Source organism: Suricata suricatta, chromosome 10 (assembly GCF_006229205.1).
Source record: "Suricata suricatta isolate VVHF042 chromosome 10, meerkat_22Aug2017_6uvM2_HiC, whole genome shotgun sequence".
In the NCBI taxonomy this organism is placed as follows: Eukaryota; Metazoa; Chordata; class Mammalia; order Carnivora; family Herpestidae; genus Suricata; species Suricata suricatta.
In genome coordinates this window covers 18790305-18814501 of record NC_043709.1, presented here as the reverse complement: position 1 = coordinate 18814501, position 24197 = coordinate 18790305, and the positions used below count along the sequence as shown (strand labels likewise).

Sequence of the window (24197 nt, the reverse complement as noted above, 5' to 3'; positions counted from 1 at the left end):
CCCCTGCTAAATGACAGGGATCTTGGTGGAAATCAAAGGACTATCAAACTTAACCAAGTGATAGTGTCAATCATGGCTTCTATGCCAGATATGAAACCTTCTTGGAACATATCAACACAGCCTCTGGCATGGTATGTGACTGTTGATCTGGAAAACTTTTTCAATCATTAAGAATATCAAAAGTATTTTTATATACATGGGAAGGGTAGCAATGCATTATTAACCTATCACAGGGTTATGTTAATTCTCCTCCTCTCTTTCACTGTGTAGTCTGCAGGGATATTGTTCATCCTGATATTCCACAAAAGCTCATGCTGGTGACTTATACTGGTAAATTGGGATAATCGGATTTGGTGAAGAGGAAGTGGGGAGGATCTTAGTGCTCTATAAGACACACATACGCTAGAAAATGGAAAATTCAGATCCTTGCATGTTTTAAGGGTCCAATGGTCTGGAGGATGCTGGGACATCCCCTCCAAGGTAAAGGACAAGTTACTGAACTTGCACCCTCTACCATTAAGAAAGAGGTATAGCATGTTGAGGATTTTGGGTTTTGGAAGCCAAATCCTGCTCTCACCTAGTTATGGGGAGGCTTGGAAGGATGCCAGTTTCAAATGGAGCCCAGAGAGAGAGGGCCGTGCTCCATGTTCAGGCTGTGATATAAGGTGCCCTGTTGCTCAGCTGATTACATGACCGATTATCCACTGACACTAGAGACACCTGATGTAGCACATTGTGTAGCATCTCTGGCAAACTCTAATAGAAAGTTAACATCACAGACCTTACGTTCTGGAGCAAAGTTATGCCTTTTCATTGTTTGAAAAACACTTCCTGGCATACTTCCATATCCAACAGAAACTGAAAATCTGGTATCAAGTGATTAACTAGAGCTTCCCATCGTGAGGTGGGTGTTATCGGACTCACCAAATCATCAGGTCTGATAGTCCCAGTAGCAATCTATCATTTGGGATCAAGCGTGAGCAAGTGCAGAGGGCATGTGTAAGTTACATGGAGAGGTAGCCTAGATTCCCCTACCACTTACGTCTCTTACAATAATGCAGCTCCTTCAACCTATTCCTATGATCTCATGGGGAATTCCCTATGATCAGCTGTATCAGTTATTTACTGCTACAGTAATCCCATATAACCAAAAAAAAAAATCCTTATGAGAATTAACAATGAACATTATTATTCACATGTCTAGGGCCAGCTGGGAATTGGCTAGGCAAATGTTCTCATCCTGGCTGGGCTTGCTCACATTTTGGGCTTGGCTGCTGGGTGACTGGAACAACTTAGCTCTGCTCCACATGTCTTTCATTCTCCATCAGACTATCCCAGTCATGTTCCTATGTCAGTGGCAGGGGCACAAGAGAAGTCAAGACCAATCATCCAAGTATTTTTCAAGCTTCTGCTTGAATCACATGTGCAAACTTTCTACTGGCCCAAAGCAAAATCATATGGCTAAGTTCAGAGTCAAAAGGCAAGGCAGAATGCTCCACCCAGAGCAGGAAGGCAATGCAAAAGTATATGGCAAAAGGCATGGAGATGGGGGAAGTGAAAAACTACAGCTATTTTGTGCAACAGTAACATACCAAGTGACAGATAAGGAAGACGTAGGCCCTGTTCAGGGAAGGACCAGCTTGATAAATTGGTGTGAGACAACAATGGCTGGCTTCTACACCATAGCCTCTCTCAGAGGGGGCCATACAGATTACTAGTGAGGCAAAAATCTTCCTGATGGACAGAACTTCAAACAGTGCCCTTGGTCATCCATGTTGATAGAGAAAGACATGGCTTACGTTAAGGATAAAAACAGTCTTTTTGATTATGGCAAAATGTGCATATTTTTGTATCAATGAATGTCAACTCACCTGAGGAAGCAAAGATTAGGCAGATAAAGTGATTCCAATAGATTTCAGCCAATCTTATCCTTACCCACTCCAGACTTGTACAACAAACCCATGAATGCAGTAATCATGGTGATAGAGATAGAGGGAGGCCATGTATGGGCCCAACAGCTTGGTTTTTCTCTCATTAAGGCTGCTCTCGTTTCTACCACTATTGAATACCAGCTCTGTCAGCAGTGGAGACCAATAATTTGGGACTGTTCCTTTATTGAAACCAACTAGCTACTTGGTAGCAAGTTGTGTGCATTGATTTCCTTTCACACTAAATGAGGAATTAATTCATTCCTATTCTAATTAATTTATACTCTTAAAAGAGGCTTGCCTTCCTTTCTAGCAGTACCTCTTCTATCATTGCTATCTGATAGTTTACAGAATGCCTATTACCAACATAGTATCCTGCATTACACTGCCTTGAATTAAGGAACTGTTTTATAGCAAACAAAGAACATGAATTATTAGATCTTTGGTCCTACATATACAGCATTATCCAGAAGCAGTTAATCGAGTAGATCAATGAAACGGCCTATTATAGGGTCAACTTAGGCATCAGGTCAGATATAATAAGATTAAGGTCCTATTTTCCAGGATATGATACATGCACTATACCAATGGATAGTGTATGTTCCCTGTTCCCAACTGCGAGGTGCAGGAACCAAGAGGATGGAAACAGGATCGGCCTTTCTTACCACCATTCCCAGTGAGCTACTTGTAGAATGTTTCCCATTCCTACCACCTTAGGCTTTGCTGGATTGGAGGTCCTGTATCCTGACAGGGTAAGGGGAAGAAGCTGGTACACTTCCCCCAGGAAGCACTGTAAGGACGCCACAAAACTGAAGTTACAGCTGCCAACTGGTCCTGTTGGGTTGCTCATGTCTGTGAGACAACAGGCAAGAAAGGGGAATTAATATGTTGGTTAACATGAGGAGCTAGAAATGTGACTACAAAAAGAAACAGGGAGAATGTGTCTGGAACTCAGGTGATTCACTGGGGCATGTCTTGATGTTTCCATGCCTGATGTGAACAGCGAACAAACAATTGTGATGATCATAGCCTAAAAAGGGCACAGTAACCAAGACCCTAGATCCCTGAAGGGATGAAGGTCTGGGATGCTCTGGCAGTCAACCAAACTAGACTAGCTGAATTTCTGGCAGAGAGCAACGAACATCTCAAATGGCTGATGGAGGAAAGAGATGGTGAATGTATTTTGGTCTTGGGTGCAGTTGTAGTAACAGAACTGTACTCGTCTAATCTTCTTGGGTAGTCTTTTATAGACTGCTGAGACCACTGCTTTGAAGACTTGGTAATAGTGGACTTAATATGGGACTCAAGCAGTTCTGAATAGGTAAGAACTATTTATTCAACAACAAACATCTCTTTTGCCAAACATTACATTCCCTTGTCAACTTCTGGTATTAGTTACAAATGCATTTAGACAATTCTGAACTCAGACTTAATCCTTTTTTGCTAGTGAAATCCTACCACAAGTGTGAGCCATGCATTTTTCTGCTTTCTGTTCTAAGTTCTTTTTCAATGTTGGGGTAGCCTGTCTTCCCACATAAAAGCTTAGTCCAGAAGTGCTGGGGTAGTCACTGCTCCTAGAGGTGACTTTCAATTAGTAGGGGATGGAAACTGTTTAAAAATTATCCTATCTATATTAGGTGAATATTTTGAGGAGGCATTTTGTAAACTTCTAAGGTCTTAGAGTTCATGGCAACCTCGATAATATACTTTTGTATGGGTTTTCTTCCTCTTGTTCTTCCTGTTCTCTTGATTTTGCTTCCTGTGATCACCTCACAAATGCCATACTTACCCCCAAGTCCTTTTCTCAGGGTCTATTTTTAGGTGGATTCTAAGATGAGCACCATTAATCAAATGCATTTATGTATCTTTCCATGTAAGTATTTTAGAGATTTTCATGAAGAATTATTTGCAAGGTGAGGTGAGGACAGCATTTTAATTTTTTTTTGTTTAGGCGATAAAAGTTGATGACATGATGCTTGCTCACTCTGAAACACTGAAACTACCTTTGATTCAATTTCTATCTGATAATATTCTAAGACTATCTGACACTTTGATAGTATATGAACTAATGAACAAGTGGTGAAAAGCTTTATATACTAATAAATACTACCAATAAATTCCAAATTCATAATTTCTATGACAATAAGCTTCAAGAAGTTGTCACCGAAAATTTAAATCCAATATTAGTCTCTGCCAGAAACTTCTTTAGCAATTCTTGTAATACAACACACTTACTGCTTTTCATGCTAAAATAGTCACAAAAATGGAACAACTCACTTAGCCAAATTCACTTTTTTGTATTGAGTCCATTTTTGATTAGCAAGCTCACACCAACTTCATTTTCAATGCTCACCAAATCCTGAAATCTCCCACCTTGGTATTTGCAGCACTAACGGCACTTTATTTTGGTTATTCTATTTTTCAGTATTTTGGTAACAAGACATTCTGCCAGATTATAAACGCTTTATTTTATTTTATTTTTTAACATAGAGGGAGTTTGGTGGTTGTTATATGGCCATTTGATGTTTTTACGACTAAGAGTTCAAGTTCAGGCTGTCTTATAGAATGTAAATATATACCCACACGTGTATATGTAACTGTTATCAAATTAAGCTTAGTCACTAAAAGAAGATTCACTATCTGAACTTTCTTCTGTATTTTTTTCACCTTCACCATCAGGCACTGGAGCGTCTGGCCTCCTGAAAGAGAAGGAAACAGTTTGGTTTTTCCAGCTGAAAAAAAGCATTTACTAACTGTAAATTAGGTTCATCCTAGAATATTGCTGTTAATAAATCTGCCAAGTCTGCGTCCTTAACTGAGAGAGACCCCCAATCTCCTCTCTCCTCCACAGCATGCTTCTCTGGCTTTTCCAGCACCCTGGGGATTATTAGTGCTATTCCTGTATGGGCCAGAGTGCGGTTTTCTCTTGCCAGTCCTTACAGAATGTGCTAGTTCAGCACTTTCTGCTTCTCATTCCATGGAGACCCAACTGTAGACAGAGATGAGAGATGTGGAGAAGCTGGTGTGACCAGTGCTACATCTCTGTAGCCTCCAAGTATACAGGAGGTGCAGAGAAAGGAAAGCTAGAAATAGAAAGAAAAGGAAAATCTTCATGTTCTAGGAAAGCTGCAGAAAGAAATTGACAAATGGAAGAGAGTTAAAGAATGGTCATTAAGAAACACAGGCAACATAGAAATTTTGCAGGGGAGAAAAGGGCCTGGCAAAAGAAGGTTCTTAATGTTTGTTGAGTATTTTCACTTATATTTTATCTTCACAGAATGAATGTAAAAAAGTATGAGTTGGTAAAAATAATGTCTTGAAGATTCCCTAGGCAAAACAAGGAAACGTGAGAATGATTAAACTCAACTTTGCAGGGAGATATAATAAACCAAATGAAATTTTATAACAAACCAAACATTCAACTACATAAGTTCCACAGTGTTTGCTAGTAAATTACCTAATCAATACGCTAATACTATCATTCAGCCTCTATTCACTCTTACTGAAAAGTAAGTTAAGGAAGTAAAGTATACTTTTGGGGAAACTAAAAGAGAATGAAAGTAGAATATAGTTGCTCTGTCTCAATAATTGAGAGCCACCAGACTTACTGCTCCCTCAGGCTCCTTGATTCTTATTAAAGATTTAGGACACCAATCAATAAAACTCTTCTTTGCCATAAATAAAATCACTGCACTAAAATTAAAAAATGTATAGTCTACCATGTACATTTAGTTATTAAAAATCATGGCTGTGTTTTTATAGTTTTTAATATCATATCTGTCATGCTACAAAACAGAAAGAAATGCTGGCATTGCTCCCAGCAATGGGTCAAACATAAACCACTGCTCTGCTGCACAGTTTTAGATTATACCTACCTATGAGGAAGTCACATGTACTCAATACGGTAAAACTCTGAAGCTGGGTAAGGCGTTTTCTAGGTTTTGACTGATACTCCATCTGCCCGAAATACTAATATGAGACCACAGTCTTCATTGCTCTCCACAGAAGCAAGAACTCTGGAACTATTGGGCATGAATACTGGGCACATTTTCCAATTAAATTTGTCTTCACTATATGTGTGATTTCTTACCGCCTTTACTTTGTTAAAAAGGAAAAATATTACCAGAGGGAATTTGAATACTACAGAAAAATTACATCTATGACAACTCAAACAAATACAACAATGTATATGATGCTCCTAAAATAAATGCTGCTTAAGGGTAAAAGCAGTGTAAGCCTAGAAGGAGCTGGAATTATATAATTAATTTATGTGTGTAAGCATTTTTAATACACGTGATCTTTACAGCTGTGTAGCATAGCAGTTAACAACACATATTCTGGGGCCAGACTGCTTGGATTCAAATCCCAGTCTTGGTATATATTTGGGCAACTCTGGGGCAGCTAGGTACCTCTTTGGATCCAACTAACTGACTGGATTATTGTAATGATTAAAATAAATTATTATATGCAAAGTATGTCAAATAATATCTGGGACACAGTAAGTATATTAAATAAACGCTATCTTCTGTCATCATTGTCGTCATCATTGTCATTATCAGCATCACCACCACCACCACCACGTACCCACAATTTTGCCAGCAACTGTGTTAGGTGCTAGAGATACAGAAATGAGTAACAAGTAGTTTCTGCACTGAAGAAGCTGATATCAGGGGGATATTTTAGAGGGAAACAGAAATATAAATTATTATTATTATACAATGTGATATACATAAATACAGTTGTAATAACTATGCTTATGTAAAAAGAAAAAGTTAATTCACTCTACAAGGTTTGGTCAGAGAAGATTCCAGAGACGTGGAGACACTTGTGAAGGGTTTTAGGATACAAGTAGGAGTTTCTCAGAAACAGAAAAGGTGGGAATAAGTGAGGATGAGAGTGTTCTGAATAAAGAAAAAAATGGGAATGCATGTTGCATTTGGGAACTATAAATCATTTGTGAGACAGAGTATAAAGTAATTGTAGTTACAATTTGATGAAATTAGAGCATATGGTAGGAGTATTAAGGATGAGAATTTCCTTCCTTTTTTTGGATGAATAATACTGCTTTTTATGCACATATTACATTTTATTTATCCATTCACCTGTGGATGGGCATTTGGATTGTTCCAACTTTGGGCTACTGTGAATAATGCTACTATGAATATGGTATACAAATACATGTTTGATCCCTGCTTTCCCCTCTTTTGGGTATATATCTAGAAGTGGAATTGCTCAACCATATGGTAATTCTGTGCTTAATTTCTTGAGGAACTGAAATACTGTTTTCCACAGCAGCTTTGTCATCTCACATTCCCACCAACGGGATTGGTGGGATTCCAAGGGTTCAATTTTCTTCATATCTTTGTCAATATATGTTATTGTTTGTATTCATTCATTTAAAAATGAATTTTATGCTACTTTGGCTTGAATTTCTAGGCAGACAAATGAAAAACCATACACTAGTTCCCTCTGAGTATAAAAAAGAGAAAAACTTCCAAGATACCATGAGAATCAAATGAAGTATTATATATGAAAGCATTCTCTGAGTTAAAAAGTAAAGTAATAATAAAACATAATAATACCAGAATTTCCAGCATATCCTTAGTGAGATCAAAAATTTAGCTTTTTGTCTTATGGTCAGAAGTGCTCTTTCTTGATCCTGCATATATGAGCCTTTTAGGTTGTCTTTCATGCAAAGTTTTTCTTTAATGTTTATTTATTTTTGAGAGGAAGATGGTTAGGGGCAGAGGAGAGGGAGACAGAGGATCCAAAGAGGGCTCTGTGCTGTCAGGGCTTGAACTTACAAACCATGAGATCAGGACCTGAGTTGAAGATGGACTTTTAACCAACTGAGCCACCCAGGCACCCCTCATGCAAAGAAGTTTTAAAGATATATTTGAAAAAGTTACTACCTTAAAGTACTAGCATAAAGTTTAGTTTCTCAGAATTAAAATGATTCACTACTAAAATTCAAAGATGAGAACTCTATAAGTCTATCTTAAATACTTAAGTGAATCACTAAAAAAGAGTTTATCAGCAAAACACAGAAACACATATAAAGTCAGAAGTACATTCATGATGTATCATGCATGATTTTAAAATCTCAATCTATAGTGGCTCAATAATAAAAAAACACTAGGTTGGTAGCCACATTTTAATAACAATACTTATATAATTTGTGGTGCTAAGATTATCTAAAAAGTCTTAACAAAATCAAAATTGTAGAGGTTTAACTGTAAACCCATTACTTAGTTTAATTATCTTTTAAAGTAAGTATTAAAATTTTTTTTAACATTTATTCATTTTTGAGAGACAGAGACAGAGTGCAAGTAGGGGAGGGGCAGAGAGAGAAGGAGACACAGAATCTGAAGTAGGCTCCAGGTTCTGAGCTGTCACCACAGAGCCCAATGTGGGGCTTGAACTCAAAATCTCTGAGATCATGACTCTAGCTCGGATGCTTACCAACTGAGTTACCCAGGTGCCCCTAAAATAGGTATTTTTAACTTACTTATTAAAGTTAGTAGGCTGACTTCAACAAAAAATGAACCAAAATTTAGAAAGGAAAGGAGAAGGAAGAAGTGAACACATACAAATCAGTAATTTTTAGCTTATCAGATGCAGTGTGCAAGTTCTTTTTGATACTGGCCTTTCTCCCATTTATGTGAATCAAATAAGGATGTCAATCACAATCCCTGCTGCTTCCATTCTTTCCCTATACCTTCCTTGTTTCAGTCACTGGATTCAGTAACCCAGGCTTGACCAATCATTAAGAATCTTCCTCTGGGGGGAGAGATTGATTCAAGGGAATGCACAAGACCCAAGCAAAGCCAATCAGAATGTTTCTCTAGAAATGAGCCAGGATATTCCAGTTTCTTTTGTTCAGTTAGCAAAACTAGCAGTATTAAAGCTTTCATAACTGCTAATTCCTTGCCTTCAAGCAGTAAGCTCATCAGTAGTAGCAGACATGTCAACGATTATGCCAAGGAGTAAAGGTGGGATGGGTGCTAGGAAAGAGAAAACACCAGCCAGCCAGCCAGCAAGCACCGATCACACTGAGCCCCTAGATCCCGTCCTACTCCTCGGACTTCTTCACCATGTGAATCAGTAATTTCCCTTTTTGTTTAAGCTAGTTTGAGATGGCTTCTAGGATTCCGAACATGAAAAGAGTCCTAAAATACAAATATTATTGGTTTAACTTGTTTTCGTTAAAGAGATATTTATACTTGTGCTTAAAACCACAGCCATGTTAAGAACACAAAAACCACATAAACATACTCTGCAAAAACATTTTTAGTGTATATAAATAGTTTAAAAATCGTTTTCATTTTCTTTAAACCTAAAACCATTGAACTTAAAGCAGATTAAGTGACAGGGGCGCCTGGGTGGCTCAGTCGGTTGGGCCTCCGACTTCGGCTCAGGTCAGATCTCACGTTCGTGGGTTCGAGCCCCGCGTCGGGCTCTGTGCTGAAGGCTAGCTCAGAGCCTGGAGCCTGCTTCTGGTTCTGTGTCTCCTTCTCTCTGCCCCTCCCCCTCTCATGCTCTGTCTCTCTCTGTATCAAAAATAAATAAAACACTAAAAAAAAAAAAAAAAAGCAGATTAAGTGACAAAAACACTGCTAGTAAAAATATTGTTGAGTAGGAGGTTATGGGGAGAGACTATAGTAGTTATCATTCAAATCACTTTTCTTTTTCTTTTTAATTTTTTTTATGTCTTTTATTTATTTTTGAGGGACAGAGAGAGACAGCGTGAGCGGGGGAGGGTCAGAGAGAGAGGGAGACACAGAATCTGAAGCAGGCTCCAGGCTCTGAGCTAGCTGTCAGCACAGAGTCTGATGCAGGGCTCGAACCCACAACCGTGAGATCATGACCTGAGCTGAAGCCGGCCGCTCAACCGACTGAGCCACCCAGGCGCCCCTCAAATCACTTTTCGATATCAACTATAACACACATAGAGCTATAATGTCGCATGATACTGTTGTCAATTACGAGTGTTCTGTCATGGCTCTAGGCAATGGCAATGGGTGGTCTTCTGGAAAAAGCAAAACACTAAATTCCTGAACCAAGACTGGACTGACTATATAAAGACCGCTGGGGTGGTTATAAAAATAACAATTGAGACTTTGATATTATGGTAGCTAGTGAGATTTATTTCAGTATTACATTTGCTCAAACTACACATGCTTTAGTCTTTTTCTTCTGAATGCCCATCAACCCAGGTATATCCATCCTTTGTTGTGGTACACAGATTCTTGTCTCCAGGGAAACAATGTAATGCCTAATACTATAAAAAAAGAAAGACTGCTCTCCTATAAGACTGGCTTTTGCTATTTATCTTGGGGTCCTTTACTTCCCAGCTGCTCCTTTATATTTTGCCTAGTAGTCATTGGCAGACCAAAACTACTTTTTAATACTATCTCTTTAATATTTCTATTATTTCTCTCACTCTTGTAATCAAAGTCTCCAACACCAGACCAATAACAATACTTTAACATTGTTTTTTCCTGTCCTGTACTTTCTAGCCAGTCTGCCAGCCAGTGGTTGAGAAATGATAATTACATTGAATAGGATTCCAGCTCAGCAAGAATTTATAAATGGAGGCAGTAAAACTATTTTTGGAATTGTTCAGTTGGAGAATTGAGGTCTATCCCAAACTTTAATCCCTTACATTGTTTTGTAGCAGGATGCAAACAAAGATCACTGGCAGATGAGGAATTCCCTTAGAGGGCTGGCTATCCCTTCAATATAATTAACAGAAAGTTTTCTTGCTTTCCAGTATCCTTTTGGTCAACACAAATAAATCCCCTCTGGTCAAAGTGGTAATTAGGCTGAAGTGGTTACTTTTGTTTCTGGCAACCACAACGGTGATCATTCATTCCACAGTCTGGGAGGACGTATAAATGTCTTTTGATTAAATATCTCTAGGACGAATGTCAATGAGCTTGTTCAATTCAAAGCCTGCACAATAACTTGACTCAATTAGATGTTTTCATTAGCCAAATCAATATGTAACACCCACTTACATCAATAGATAGATCATCCAAACAGAAAATTTATAAGGAAGTATCAGCCTTACATGACACATTAGATCAGACGGACTTAAGATATATAGAATCCTCCATCCAAAAGCAACAAAATATCCACGCCTCTCAACTGCACATGGATAGATCACATGTTAGGCCACAAAACAAATCTCAATGCATTTAAGAAGCCTGAAATTTTACCAAACATCACATACCACTCACAATGGTATGAAAGTAGAATCCACTATAAGAATTAATGGAAAAGCTACAAAATGTGTAGATTAACAACATGCTATTGAACAACCCCTGGGTCATCAAAGAAATGAAAGAAGAGGGGTGCCTGGGTGGCTCAGTTGGTTAAGTGTCTGACTTTGGCTCAGATCATGATCTCGTGTTTGTGGGTTCATGTGCTGCATCAAGCTCTGTACTGACAGTGTGGAGCCAGCTTGGGACTCTCTCTCCACCCTCCTCTGCCTCTCCCCTGCTTGTGCATTCTCTCTTTCTCTCTCTCTCAAATAAATAAACTTTAAAAAAATCAAAGAAGAAATTTAAAAAAATACTGAGACAAATGAAAAAAAAATACAATATACCAAAATCTTTGGGATGTAGCAAAAGTAGTTCTAAGAAGGAAGATCATAGCAAAACAGGTCTACAACACCAAAAAAACAAAATCTGAAATAAACCATCTAACTTTACACCTGAAAGAGCTAGAAAAAGAAGAAAAAATGAAGCTCAAAGTCAGTAGAAGGAAGGAAATATTAAAGATCAAGTGGAGATAACAATAAAAAAATAGAAAAGATCAATGAAATTAAGAGCTGGCTCTCGGAAAAGATAAACAAAATAGTTTTGTTAGCTAGACTAACAAAAAGGTAGAAGTCTCTAATAAAATCAGAAAGGAAAGAGAAATTACAACTGACACCACAAAAATACAAAGGATCATAAGAGATTACTAAGTGATTATACACCAAAAAAATTGGACAGCCTAGAAGAAATGAGTACATTCCTAGAAATATACAATGTTCCAAGATTAAGGAAAAAGAAAATCTAAATAGATAAATTACCAATAAGAAGACTGATTCAACAAACGTCTAGGACTAGATAGCTTCACTCATAATGAACTCTACCAAACATTCGAAGATTTAATACCTATTCTTCTCAAACTTTCAAAACACTGAAGAGGAGAGAATGCCTCCAAATTTATCGTAGGAGGCTAGCATTACTCTAATACCAGAACCAGACAAAGACACTGCAGACATATGCACATACATACAAACACACACACATTACAGGCTAATATTCCCTAATGAACATGGATGCAAATATCCTCAACAAAATATTAGCAAATTGAATTCAATAATACATTAAAAGGATCATATAACATGATCAAATGAGATTTATTCCAGGAATGCAAGAATGAACAACATATAAATCAGTGTTATATGCTACATAAATAAAATGAAGGATAAAAATCATATTATCATCTTAACAAATGCAGAAAAAGCATGTGACAAAATTCAAAACCACTTATGATAATATCTCTAAACAAACTAGATATAAAGGAACACATGTCAACACATAATGAAAGCCAACAAACCCACAGTTAATATCGATCAATAATAAAAAGCTGGAAGCTTTTCCCTCTAAAATTAGGAACAAGACCAGGATGCTCACTATCCCCACTTTTATTCAACATAGTATTGGAAATCCTAGCCCTAACAATTAGACAAGAAAAAGAAATATAAGGCATCAAATTGGAAAGAAAGTAAATTTGTCACTATTTGAGGATGACATGATACTATACATAGAAAACTCAAATAATAGCACCAAAAAACTATTAGAACTCACAAATGTTCTAATGGTGCTAATAAAGTAAAATGATACAAAATCAACATATGGAAATTTGTGGTGTTTCTATAATCTAATAACAAATTATCAGAAAGAGAAATTAAGAAAATGATCCCACTTACAATTTCACCAAGAAGATTAGGGCATCTGGGTGGCTCAGATGGTTGAATGTCTATGACTCAGGTCATGATCTCACAGTTTGCAAATTCGAGCCCCACATTGTGGTCACTGCTGTCAGCACAGAGTCTGCTTTAGATCCTCTGTCGCCCTCTCTCTGCCCCTGCCCTACTCTCTCTCTTTCAGAAATAAATAAAACATTAAAAAAATAATTTCATGAAAAAGAACAAAATGCCTAAATACAACTTTGAGTTGGAAGACCTGTATACTGAAAACTATAAGACACTGATGAAAGAAATGAAAGAAAACACAAATAAATGAAAAGATATCCCATGGTCATGGACTAGAAGAATTAATATTGTTAAAATGTCCATACTATCCAAAGCAGTCTACAGATTCTATTCATTCTCTATTGAATTTCCAAATAATCCTAAAATTTGTATGGAATCAAGCCCTAAAAGCCAAAGCAATCTTGAGAAAGAACAAAGCTGAAGGTGTATCATGCTCCAATTTCAAACTATAGTACAGAGCCATAGTAATCAAAAGAGTATGCTACTAGCATAAAAACAAACAAATCAAAGGAACAGAATTGACAGCTGAGAATTACACCCACACATACATGGATGATCAATTTATGAGAAAGAGTCAAGAATATATTTTGGAGAAAAGGTAGCCTCTTCAATAAATGATGCTGAAAAAACTGGACAACTATATGCAAAAAAATGAAACTAGACCACTATGTTACACTACACACAAAAATTAACTCAAAGTCGATTAAAGACAAGAATGTCAGACATGAAACCATAAAATTCCTAGAAGGAAACACACACAATAAGCTCCTTGACTAATATTTTTTGTGGATCTGACTCCAAAAACAAGGGAAACAAAAGCAAAAACAAACAAATGGGATTACATCAAACTAAAATGCCCTGTACACCAGAAGAAACCATCATCAATCCTACTGAATGGGAGAAAATTTTTGTAAAATATTTATCTGACAAAAGATTAATACCTAAGATTAATATGAAGGACTTATAAAACTCAACAGCAAAATAACAAACGACCTGATTCAAAAATGGGCAGAGGATCTGAATAGACATTTTCTTAAAGAAGCATACAGATGATCAACAGGCACATGAAAACATCTTCCACATCACTAATTATTAGAGAAATGCAAATCAGAACCACAATGAGATATCATCTGCCACTGGGTTGAATGGGTATTATCAAAAAGACAAGAAGTAACAAGTGTTGCTTAGGATCTGAATAAAAGGTAAGCCTCATAAACTATTGGTGGGAATGTAAATTGGCACAGCCATGGTGGAAAAGAATATGGATATTTCTCAAAAAATTGAGAAGTATATGATCCAGCTATTTGACTTCTGGATATTTATCCAAAGAATAAAAAAATGTTGATTTGCAAAAATATTTGTATCACTGTTCACACAGCATCACTTACAAAAACCAAGAAATGAAAACAACTTAAATGTCAATCATTGGATGAATGGTTAAAGAAGTGGTAGTATATATATTTATATGTGTATGTATACATGTATATGTATACACACAATGAATACTACTGTGCTATAAAAAAGGATGAAATCTTGCCATTTACAACAACATGGATGGACCAGGAAGGTATTATGCTAAGTTAAATAAATCAGATGGAGGAAGACAAATATCAAATGATTTTATTCACATGTGGAATCTAAAAAAAAAAAAAGCAAACCAATGAATTAACAAAATAATACAAATTTAACTCATAGGTACAGAAAACAGATTGGCAATTACCAGAAAGAGAGCAGGGTGGGGGTGTGCAAAATGAGTGAATGGGGTGAGGTAAGGTGATGGATGATGGTAATGGCTTTTAGTGGTGATCACTCTGTAGTATACACAGGTGTCAAATTACAGTGTTGTACACCTGACACTTACAAAATGTTATATACCAATTTTACCTCAAAAATGCTATAAATTGTATCCCCCCCCACACTAAGAGTGTGACTGACCAGCTGAGTTTCAATTTCAGAAGTCTGTTCTTTACAGCAAAGTTTAAAATGTACATTTTTCAGTTTGAGAAAACAGTATAAATCAAAAGGATAACTACTCCATGTATGTTAAATATGTCTTTGTTGAAAACACAATGGTATACGGGCAACTAGAGGATTATAAATAAGTTGTGATCCAAAAGCCTGGAAAATCCATTGATAGCCATTCCATCATTAAAACATTCATAAGTCACAACTAACATTTACTGGACATTTACTGCTTGTCCAGCACTGTGCTAAGTGCTTACATCATTCTCTAAGTCTGAACAACTCTGTGAAGGATGAAGTCTATTTACCATGTTACTCATCAGTAAATGAGTCATTTACTCATCAGTAACATGGTAAATAGACTTCATCCTTCACAGGATGCACAGAGCAATTAAATAGTCCAGGGTCATATTACTAGACAGTGTCAGGACACTGAATCTGAATATGCAGACTCTTTCTTAGGTTGAGCCATAACCATTATCAATTTCCTCTCCTGCTGGGCAGGTCCAGAGGCTAGTCTATGTATCCTAGAATAATAAAAGTAGTAATTACTAGGTAATGATAGTAACCATAGTTCTGGGACATAAAAGTATACAAAACAACAGGATAAGGGAGAAAAAATTTTTTCCTAATAAAATTTGCATTGGTTAAAAGAATTTACCTGTTCTATAGTTCTGAATGCAAAACTAAAATAGATTAACCTTAAAAGATTTCCATTTTCTCTCCCCTTAAACTATTTTTTAATGTTTATTTTTGAGAGAGAGAGCATGAGGCTGGGAAGGACAAAGAGAGAGGGAGACACAGAATCTGAGGCAAGCTCCAAGGTCCAAGCTATTAGCACAGAGTCCTAAGTGGGGCTCTAACACATGACCTATGAGATCATGACCTGAGCTGAAGTAGAATGCTTAACTGACTGAACCACCCAGAAGCCCCTGAAGTATTTTTTTTTAATCTTTATTTATTTTGAGAGAGAAAGCACAAGTAGGGGAGGGGCAGAGAGAGAGAATCCCAAGCAGGGTGTGTGGTATCAGCACAGAGCCCGATGTGGGGCTTGATCCAACAGAACTGTGGGATGACGACCTGTGCCAAAATCAAGACTCAGACACTTAATAGACTGAACCACCAGGCGCCCCTCCCCTTAAACTCTTTAGAGTATGATGGTGACAAAAGTACTCTTTTAAATATCTTTATTTCAGTGGCATTGGAAACTAATTTTTACAAGCTAAACAGGAATAATTCTTGGTTATATAAGCACTGTTGTTATTTTCAAAAACTTGGGAGTTTCAAAAATAATTAATCATTTAGAAGTAGCAAACAATTTTATTTGGTAATTATCAGGCATTTTCTTCAGTTTCATAGAGTTTCTAAAATTCAATGACAGTCATTTTTCTAGGAAAATAGCCAGGTCTTTTTTCTCCCTTATTATATAAACTATTTTATTTTAAAATTATATACTCTTAGCTTCCAAATTTTCATCCACACAAGTCAATGAAATAATAATGTATTTTTGATCAGTATTTATTTCTATATCAACTTCAGCTTTGCTCTTTGCTCAGTGCAGACAGATTTACACTATGCTAACTGTTGTATGAGTCTGTCTTACCACTTAAGGCTAATTTTTAAAAAGTGTATGCTTATCCTTTAAAGGAAAAACAAAACAATCTTTACTGAAAGTTGTTGGCTGGGGCTTAATTTTTACTAAGGTTCTCAATAAAATACACTCTTCCCTCAGATGGCATGTTTTCTCTCCTTTGGCCTCTCTGACCTTTCTCCTAAAGTCAGGTTTCCTAATTTTCTATAAACATGATTCCTAAAGTACCAGGATTCCTCTTTAACAAGATGGTTGATTTCACTTATCATATCTAGCTACATGCTGAAGCTGGTTTTCTAGTAGTAGCAGTGATAGGTTATAGTGAGTCACCCCTACTCCAACCCTTGTGACCCATGGCATGTACTTATGAGGTAATGGATCAGAATTCAGGCTCCAGGCTGTGGTTGAGGAGTAGTTTTTCTGTAAGACAATGTTAACTGTTACTGGAATTCTACCCCAAAATTTGGCACCACCTTGCCACTGAAGGTTTCTCAACATTTACAGACAATGACAGGCCCTCAAACTTCTAAATGAGATACATCAAGGAAATATTGGGGTGCTGGGCATTCTCCCCTCAATAGTTATCCATGGACTTCCTCCCATGGTGATACCTAAATGCAGTCTTAATTAATATGAAATGTCAGGCAAGGGAGTTCCAAGGAGAGGTAAAAGAAAAAAAAATTGAAGACATCCAAAGGGAATATGAGAATTCAGAGAACTGCAAACAGTCTGCTACAGCTCCAGGAGATAGGAATATATGGAAGAGTGGCAAGAAATGAAGCAAAAGAGTCTGGGTCTTGATAATAAAAGCATCTAAATGCAATTTTAAGTTGTTAAACTCTGTGTTGAAGGCAGTTGAGAGTCACAGAATGTTTTGAAACAAAATAAAATATGAACAGATCCACTAAGGCTTTGGTGAAGGACTGAAAGAGAATAAGGAAACCACTCAGGAGCTATTATAATAATTCAGGTAAGGAATGATGAGGGATGCAGTCAGCTGTGAGAGATTAAAGATGAAAAAAATCATAGTCACTGACATAGTCAAGGACAGGGAAGAGGGTAAAATCAAGGATGACTTTCAAGTTCTTGGTGTGGGAGCTGATCGAAGTAAAGGATTATGAAGTAGATTTAGGCTGGGCAGAGGATGAAATGAAGCCAGTAGGGGGTAAAGAAATTGGATGTTCAACATATGCTGATACTTATTGGACTGTTAGTTTTCCATTACATTTTCTCTAGAGAGAAAAATCATCATTTTAAAGGTCATTTTAACTCTGTTATTATAAAAGATCTACTGTGTATTTCCAGAAGCAAAAAAGAGGTCATGGTCAATGTTAAATATATTTACAATATATATTCTAACAAATACCAAAATGGATTGGACCCATATGTTCAATTCACATTAAAATATATGTCACAATCCATCTGCTTTTCAAGTGTGTGTCAGAAACAATTTCCAGAATAACTGCCAAATGTCCTGGAGATGCCTTAGTTCAAATCATCAATATATGCCATTGTACTTGAACTGTTTGCTACTTGGATATATACTAAACGTAGATACATGTTGAGAATCTGTTCTTATAGACTTAAAAAAATTCTTAAATACTAGTTTTAAAAGATGAGATATGAGAAAAAGACGTCTTATGGTGTTTCACCTCCCAAATGCACACATTTTCTTGAAGGGCTGAGAGCCAAGAAAAATTTCAAAGTACACTGCTAGTATAATATGAATGTCTGGATAACATAACCAAATACATTGGGGTGAACTAAAACCTCAAACTGGACTCTTTACAAGTATCTAGATACTTGAAAAACAGACTAGCTCTGAATAATCCATTAAGATATATTTTATCCAGAATGAGCTATGTAGCCAGGTTTGCTTGGATGGAATAAATTATTGTCAAATTTCTGAGCCACAATTTGTCAGCATTTCTCAAAAAATTTTTTTATAAAATTCACACAAACAGATATCTAGTTTCATAATAATTATTAATGTGGACCTAGAGTGGCTTTACTTTATTTCTCAATCTGGCTCAACTCAGATCATGGTAGAATAAATTTCTTATATACTAAGGTCTTAAAAAAAATCTGGTAGATAATTAAGAAAAGGAAGAAAGAAAGACAGAAAGAAAGAAAACAAAAGGAAGAAAATTGAATAAAAAAGAAAAGAAAAAGGTAGCATGAAAGAAAAAAACACCTGCTTCATGTGGACATTACTGCTGTGCAGCAAAACTGTCATTCCAAAAGAGATGGGATTTGATGACAGTTTTGCCATATAAACATATATTTGTCATATATAAGTATATATATTCATCAATGATCTATTGAAACTGCTCCTAAAATACGCAAAGGCTGGTTTTAGTAGCATAGGTTAGATTTTTCAATTTTGTAATATTAGCAGAGATACTATTTACGAAGGTGGTTATTTCAACCATAAAACACTGTTTAGTAGAAAAAATAGAGCTTGGAATATTTTTATTATAAATGATAAATTCAACACGTGGTGTAATATTGTATGAGAAGAATTACTTACTCAAGAAGATCTGGGTCTAGTCCTTCTGATATCATTTTGTTTCTTATTGCCATCACTGGAACACCCTAAGCAAAAGACACAAGATAATCAATGATTTAAAATGCCTCCTTAATAAAAACAGATAAATAGACCAATGAAGCAGAATTGAGAGCCTAGAAATAAGCCCAAATACAGATGGTCAACTAATAGTAATGAATACTCACTGGAGAAAAGACAGTCTCTTCAATTAATGGTGCTGGGAAAGTTGGACAGTCATATGTAAAAGAATAAAAGCTGATCTTTAGTTTATACTACTTGTAAAAATTAACTCAAAATGGATTAAAGACTTATATGCAAAACTTGAAACCATCAAACTCTTAGAAAACAATATCGGAAAAAAAGTTCCTTGATATGAGGCTTCATAATCATTTTTGTGGAAATCACACCTAAAGCATGAACAATATTTGTAAATAAGTGAGACTATATCAAACTAAAAAGATTTTTTTACAGCAAAAGAAGCCATTAAAAAGGTGAAAATAAAATAACTACAGAAATATTTAGGTATTTATAAACCAAATAACTGATAAGAGGTTAATATACAAAACACATAAAGGACTCATACAACTCAACAGCAAAAAACATGAATAATACAATTTACAAATGAGTAAAGGACTGGGATAGGCATTTTTCCAAAGAAGATATATGAATGACCAATGGGTACATGAAAAAATGCTCAACATCCCTACTTACTAGAGAAATGCAAATTAAAAATCACAATGCGATATATCTCTATGCCTGTTAGAATGGCCATCATTGAAAAGATAAGAGATAAGAGAATGAACAAGCGAAACTGTGCACTGTTGGTGAGACTGTAAATTGCCATAGTCACTGTAGAAAACAGTACGAAGATTCCTCACAAAATTAAAAATAGAACTACCGTATGATCTATCAATTGCCGTACTGGGAATATATCCAAAGGAAATGAATACACTAACTCAGATATATATCCTGTAGCCCTATTTTCGTACTAGTATTGTTTATGATAGTCAAGACATGGAAACAACCTAAGTATCTACCAATGGATGAATGGAGAAACAAGTTGTGGTATATACACAAACAATGGAATTTTATTTGATTACAATAAATGCTAAAATACTACCATTTATGACAACATGGATGAACCTTGAAGTTATTATGCTAGGTGAAATATGTCAGACACATAAAGACAAATTCTGTATGATCTCATTCTATGTAGAATTTAAAAACAAAGCAAAACCACCAAACTCAGAAATAGAGACCAGATTTGTGGTTACCAGAGGCGGGGGTTGGGAAGAAGGAAGGGGAATTGGAGGAAAGTGGGTCAAAAGGTACAAACTTCCTGTTATAAGATAAAGAAGTACTAGGGATGTAATGGACAACATGCTGACTCCAGCTAACACTACCGTGTGATATATAGGAAACTTATTAGGAGAGTAGATCCTAAGAATTCTCATCACAGGGAGAATGTTTTTCTTTTCAGACTATCTATGTGAGATGATGGATGTTAACTAAACCTACTGTGGTAATAATTTCACAATATATGTAAATCAAATCATCAGGCTGTATGCCTTAAACTTATACAATGATGTATGTCAATAATTTCTCAATAAAACTAGAAAAAAAATATAAGCTTAAAAAAAGCCTCCTTTATAGGTCTCCACATGTCCCCAAAGCAAGACCTTTAGATGGCTCATTTTAAAAATTGCTTTTATTTTGCTTTTATATTAGTATATATGTAGCACTTGACTAATCTAACAAAGTACACATTTTTAAAAATTTCTTTTAATGTTTATTATTAATTTTTGAGAGAGAGAGCGAGTGAGAGAGAGAGCATGAGCAGAGGAGGGTCAGAGAGATAGGGAGACACAGAACTTGAAGCAGGCTCCTGACGCGGGGCTCAAACCCACAAACTGTGAAATCATGGATATAAGCTGAAGTTGGACACTTAACTGACTGAGCCACCCAGGCGCCCCTAACAAGGTACACATTTTAACTAACTTCATGAAACAGCACATAACTCCAAATTAAATCATTTGCACTTATCCATTACTAATTGTGCTGTACACAAATCAGATATCATATTCTTACTTTTTTATATCACCAAAAAAAGTGTGGTAACTCAAATGACTAAAACTTTGGCTAGGATGGTACAATAAATACTTAAGATGAATAAATGTCTTTTCCAATAAAAACTTCAGAGCTTTCTCTCTCTTTTTTTTTTTAAATATTTATTTTTGAGGGAGAGAGGTAGAGTGTGAGTGGGGGAGGGGCAGACAGAGAGGGAGACACAGAATCTGAAGCAGGCTCTGGGCTCTGAGCTGTCAGCACAGAGGCTGTTGTGGGGCTCGAACTCACCGACCGCAACCGTGAGATCATGACCTGAGCTGAAGTTGGAACTTAACCAACCAAGCCACCCAGGAGATCCTGAGTGCTTTCTATTCTTAAGTACAGTTATCTTAATGTTCTTTTCATAATGGTCCAACGCCATTTGGATACATTATGCACAAAGGTCAAATAAAATTCAAGAACTCTCCTGGGACTATTTATATACCTTGCCTACACCAATACAAACACTAAGTAACAATAATGCTAGTAGTGTACAAGCCACAAAAATACTGAGAACATGTGAATCTCAAAATTCAGGATAAGAACATCAAAATGGTAAGAAAAGGACATGTTAGAAATAAATACAAATTTACTTGAAAAGGTAACTGATCTGACGATAAATAAACATTTATTGAAAGCTTACTTATAAAGCTCTAAGGGAAGAAGATGCAATCAAGTCTCTCAATTCTTGCTCTTTGTGTCATTCCAAAAGATGAAGAAACACTAATACAACGTGTTAAATTTGAGAACCTTGCTTACATCACTTTCAAAAGTGGACTCATTGTGCTTTAAAAGGTTGTACGCATGGTTGGGACCCTCTCCATCTTATCTTTTCATCTCATGTGGGTAAGGGGTAAGCTGAGTCAGCGACCACATGGGAAAAAACTCAATCACTTCTTCCCTGGTGTGCATACTCTTCTCTTCAGGCCTTCCATGTCACTAGCCAATTGTGTGACTTTCCATTTTGAACCCAAGGTACACAAGAGGCCCTTTAGAAGCACTGATGGTCCAGTCCAATTTTTCAGAGCTCTACCCTGAAGTTTCTGGCATCAACCCATTAAGATTCCCCTGCTTTCTTTTGAAGAATAAATGTATAGGGTTAGTGGTAGAATTCTGCTATCACAATTCCATACCTTCAATGTTTAATAACACTGTGACAGCACAGTGCTTTATGCTGAGAAAAGACAATCAGTCCCTGCCCTCAGGGAGTAGTCTAATAGATGTAATCACAGTACAATCATGCAGTGGATACAGAGGTCTCTATAATCAGTAATGGTAGACTCAAGGAAAGGCAGACTGAGTTGAGGACTGGCAAAGGATTTGCTGAGGTGGGTCTTAAAGATGGGATAGAAGTTTTAATTAAATCGAAAAACACAAAGACGTAGAAATATACACAATGTTTAAATAATTTATCTTACATAAGTTTTCTCAAACATGTATTTTTAAGAATATACACTTGTCAAACCACACTGAGATACAAGAGACTACAGATGCTGGCGAGGATGTGGAGAAACAAGCACCCTCCTACACTGTTGGTGGGAATTTAAACTGGTGCAGCCGCTCTGGAAAACAGTGTGGAGGCTCCTCAAAAAATTAATGATAGAACTCCCCTATGACCCAGGAATAGCCCTGCTGGGAATCTACCCAAGGGATACAGGAGTGCTGATGCCTAGGGGCACATGTACCCCAATGTTCATAGCAACACTTTCACCAATAGCCAAATCATGAAAAACAGCCTAAATGTCCATCAACTGATGAGTGGATCCAGAAGATGTGGTTTATACATACAGTGGAGTACAACATGACAATGAGAAAGAATGAAATCTGGCCATTTGTAGCAACGTGGATGGAACTCGAGGGTGTCATGGTAAGTGAAATAAGTCAGGCAGAGAAGGACAGATACCATATGTTTTCAATCATAAGTGGAACAGGAGAAACTTAACAGAGGGCCATGGGAGAAGGGAAGGGGAAAAAATTGTTGGGGAGAGGGAGGGAGGCAAACCATGAGAGATCTTGAGCACTGAGAACAAACTGAGGGCTGACGGGGCTGGGGGGAGGCGAAGGGGGTGATGGGCATGGAGGAGGGCACTTGTTAGGATGAGCACTGGGCGTCATATGGAAACCAACTTGACAATAAACTATAAAAGAAAAACAATGAATATACACTTGTCTAGATAGTTCCCTCCCCAACAATGCTAATTTTATTTTACACTTCACCCAATAAAATTTGCATGTAAATCTCAGCAAGTATATGTAAAAATGGGAGGATCAAGTGGATCTTAAACTTAATATGAAAAGTCTTCAAATTTAATGACCATATATCTCTCACAAAAATGTTACAGATGTTGCCAAATTAATTTCAGGACATTATTAACTATAGTCCTCATTTTTAAAAATCAGAGAATGTATTAATATTTAATTCTTATTTATTTCTTGAGAAATGTCCAGAAAAGATAGTTATAAAAGGAGTCATAAGTTGCCTTCTATAACCATAATTTCTTATTTCGGCAATCGTGGAGGAGAAGTCCAAGTTCTCTACAGCTTGCTAAGTTAAAGGAGGTTGGAAACACAAGGTGTCTTTCAAATTTATAGGTTAGCAGGAAGACTCTCTCTCCTGAGGCAGGAAAGGCAAGACTATCATTTTCAGGCCCTTTTATACATTAATCTTCATAACTGTTATGTTTAAATTAGAAATTAGTAAAATGTAATCTATTAAGACTTAGAAAGCAATGGACACTTAAATGCATCCTAAATGTTGAAAGATGAAAATAAATAACATAATAAATAGAAAAAAATTGTGTAATTCTCTTCAAAGTCATACTCCTAAAAGTAAAACTGTCCCATGGGGCAATCTGTAAGAAATTCTCTGGGAATGTAAACTGGTGCAGCCGCTCTGGAAAACAGTGTGGAGGTTCCTCAAAAAACTATCCATAGAACTCCCTTATGACCCAGCAATAGCATTGCTGGGGATTTACCCAAGAGAGACAGAAATGCTGATGCATAGGAGCA

The 24197-nt window shown here is 36.5% G+C and overlaps 1 protein-coding gene across 2 annotated transcripts in view; it reads right to left on the bottom strand.

Moving 5' to 3' along the window:
• Positions 1-4371: 4371 nt before the first annotated feature.
• WASHC3 (WASH complex subunit 3) overlaps positions 4372-24197 on the bottom strand; it is a 49163-nt gene continuing 29337 nt past the window's right edge. For both annotated transcript variants that reach the window (XM_029954326.1, XM_029954325.1), the window contains exons 6-7: positions 19065-19129; positions 4372-4627 (exon numbers count right to left, since the gene is read on the bottom strand). In XM_029954326.1, the coding sequence (XP_029810186.1) occupies positions 4543-4627; positions 19065-19129 (150 nt within the window). In that variant the 3' untranslated portion in view covers positions 4372-4542. The remainder of the gene's footprint in view (positions 4628-19064; positions 19130-24197) is intronic.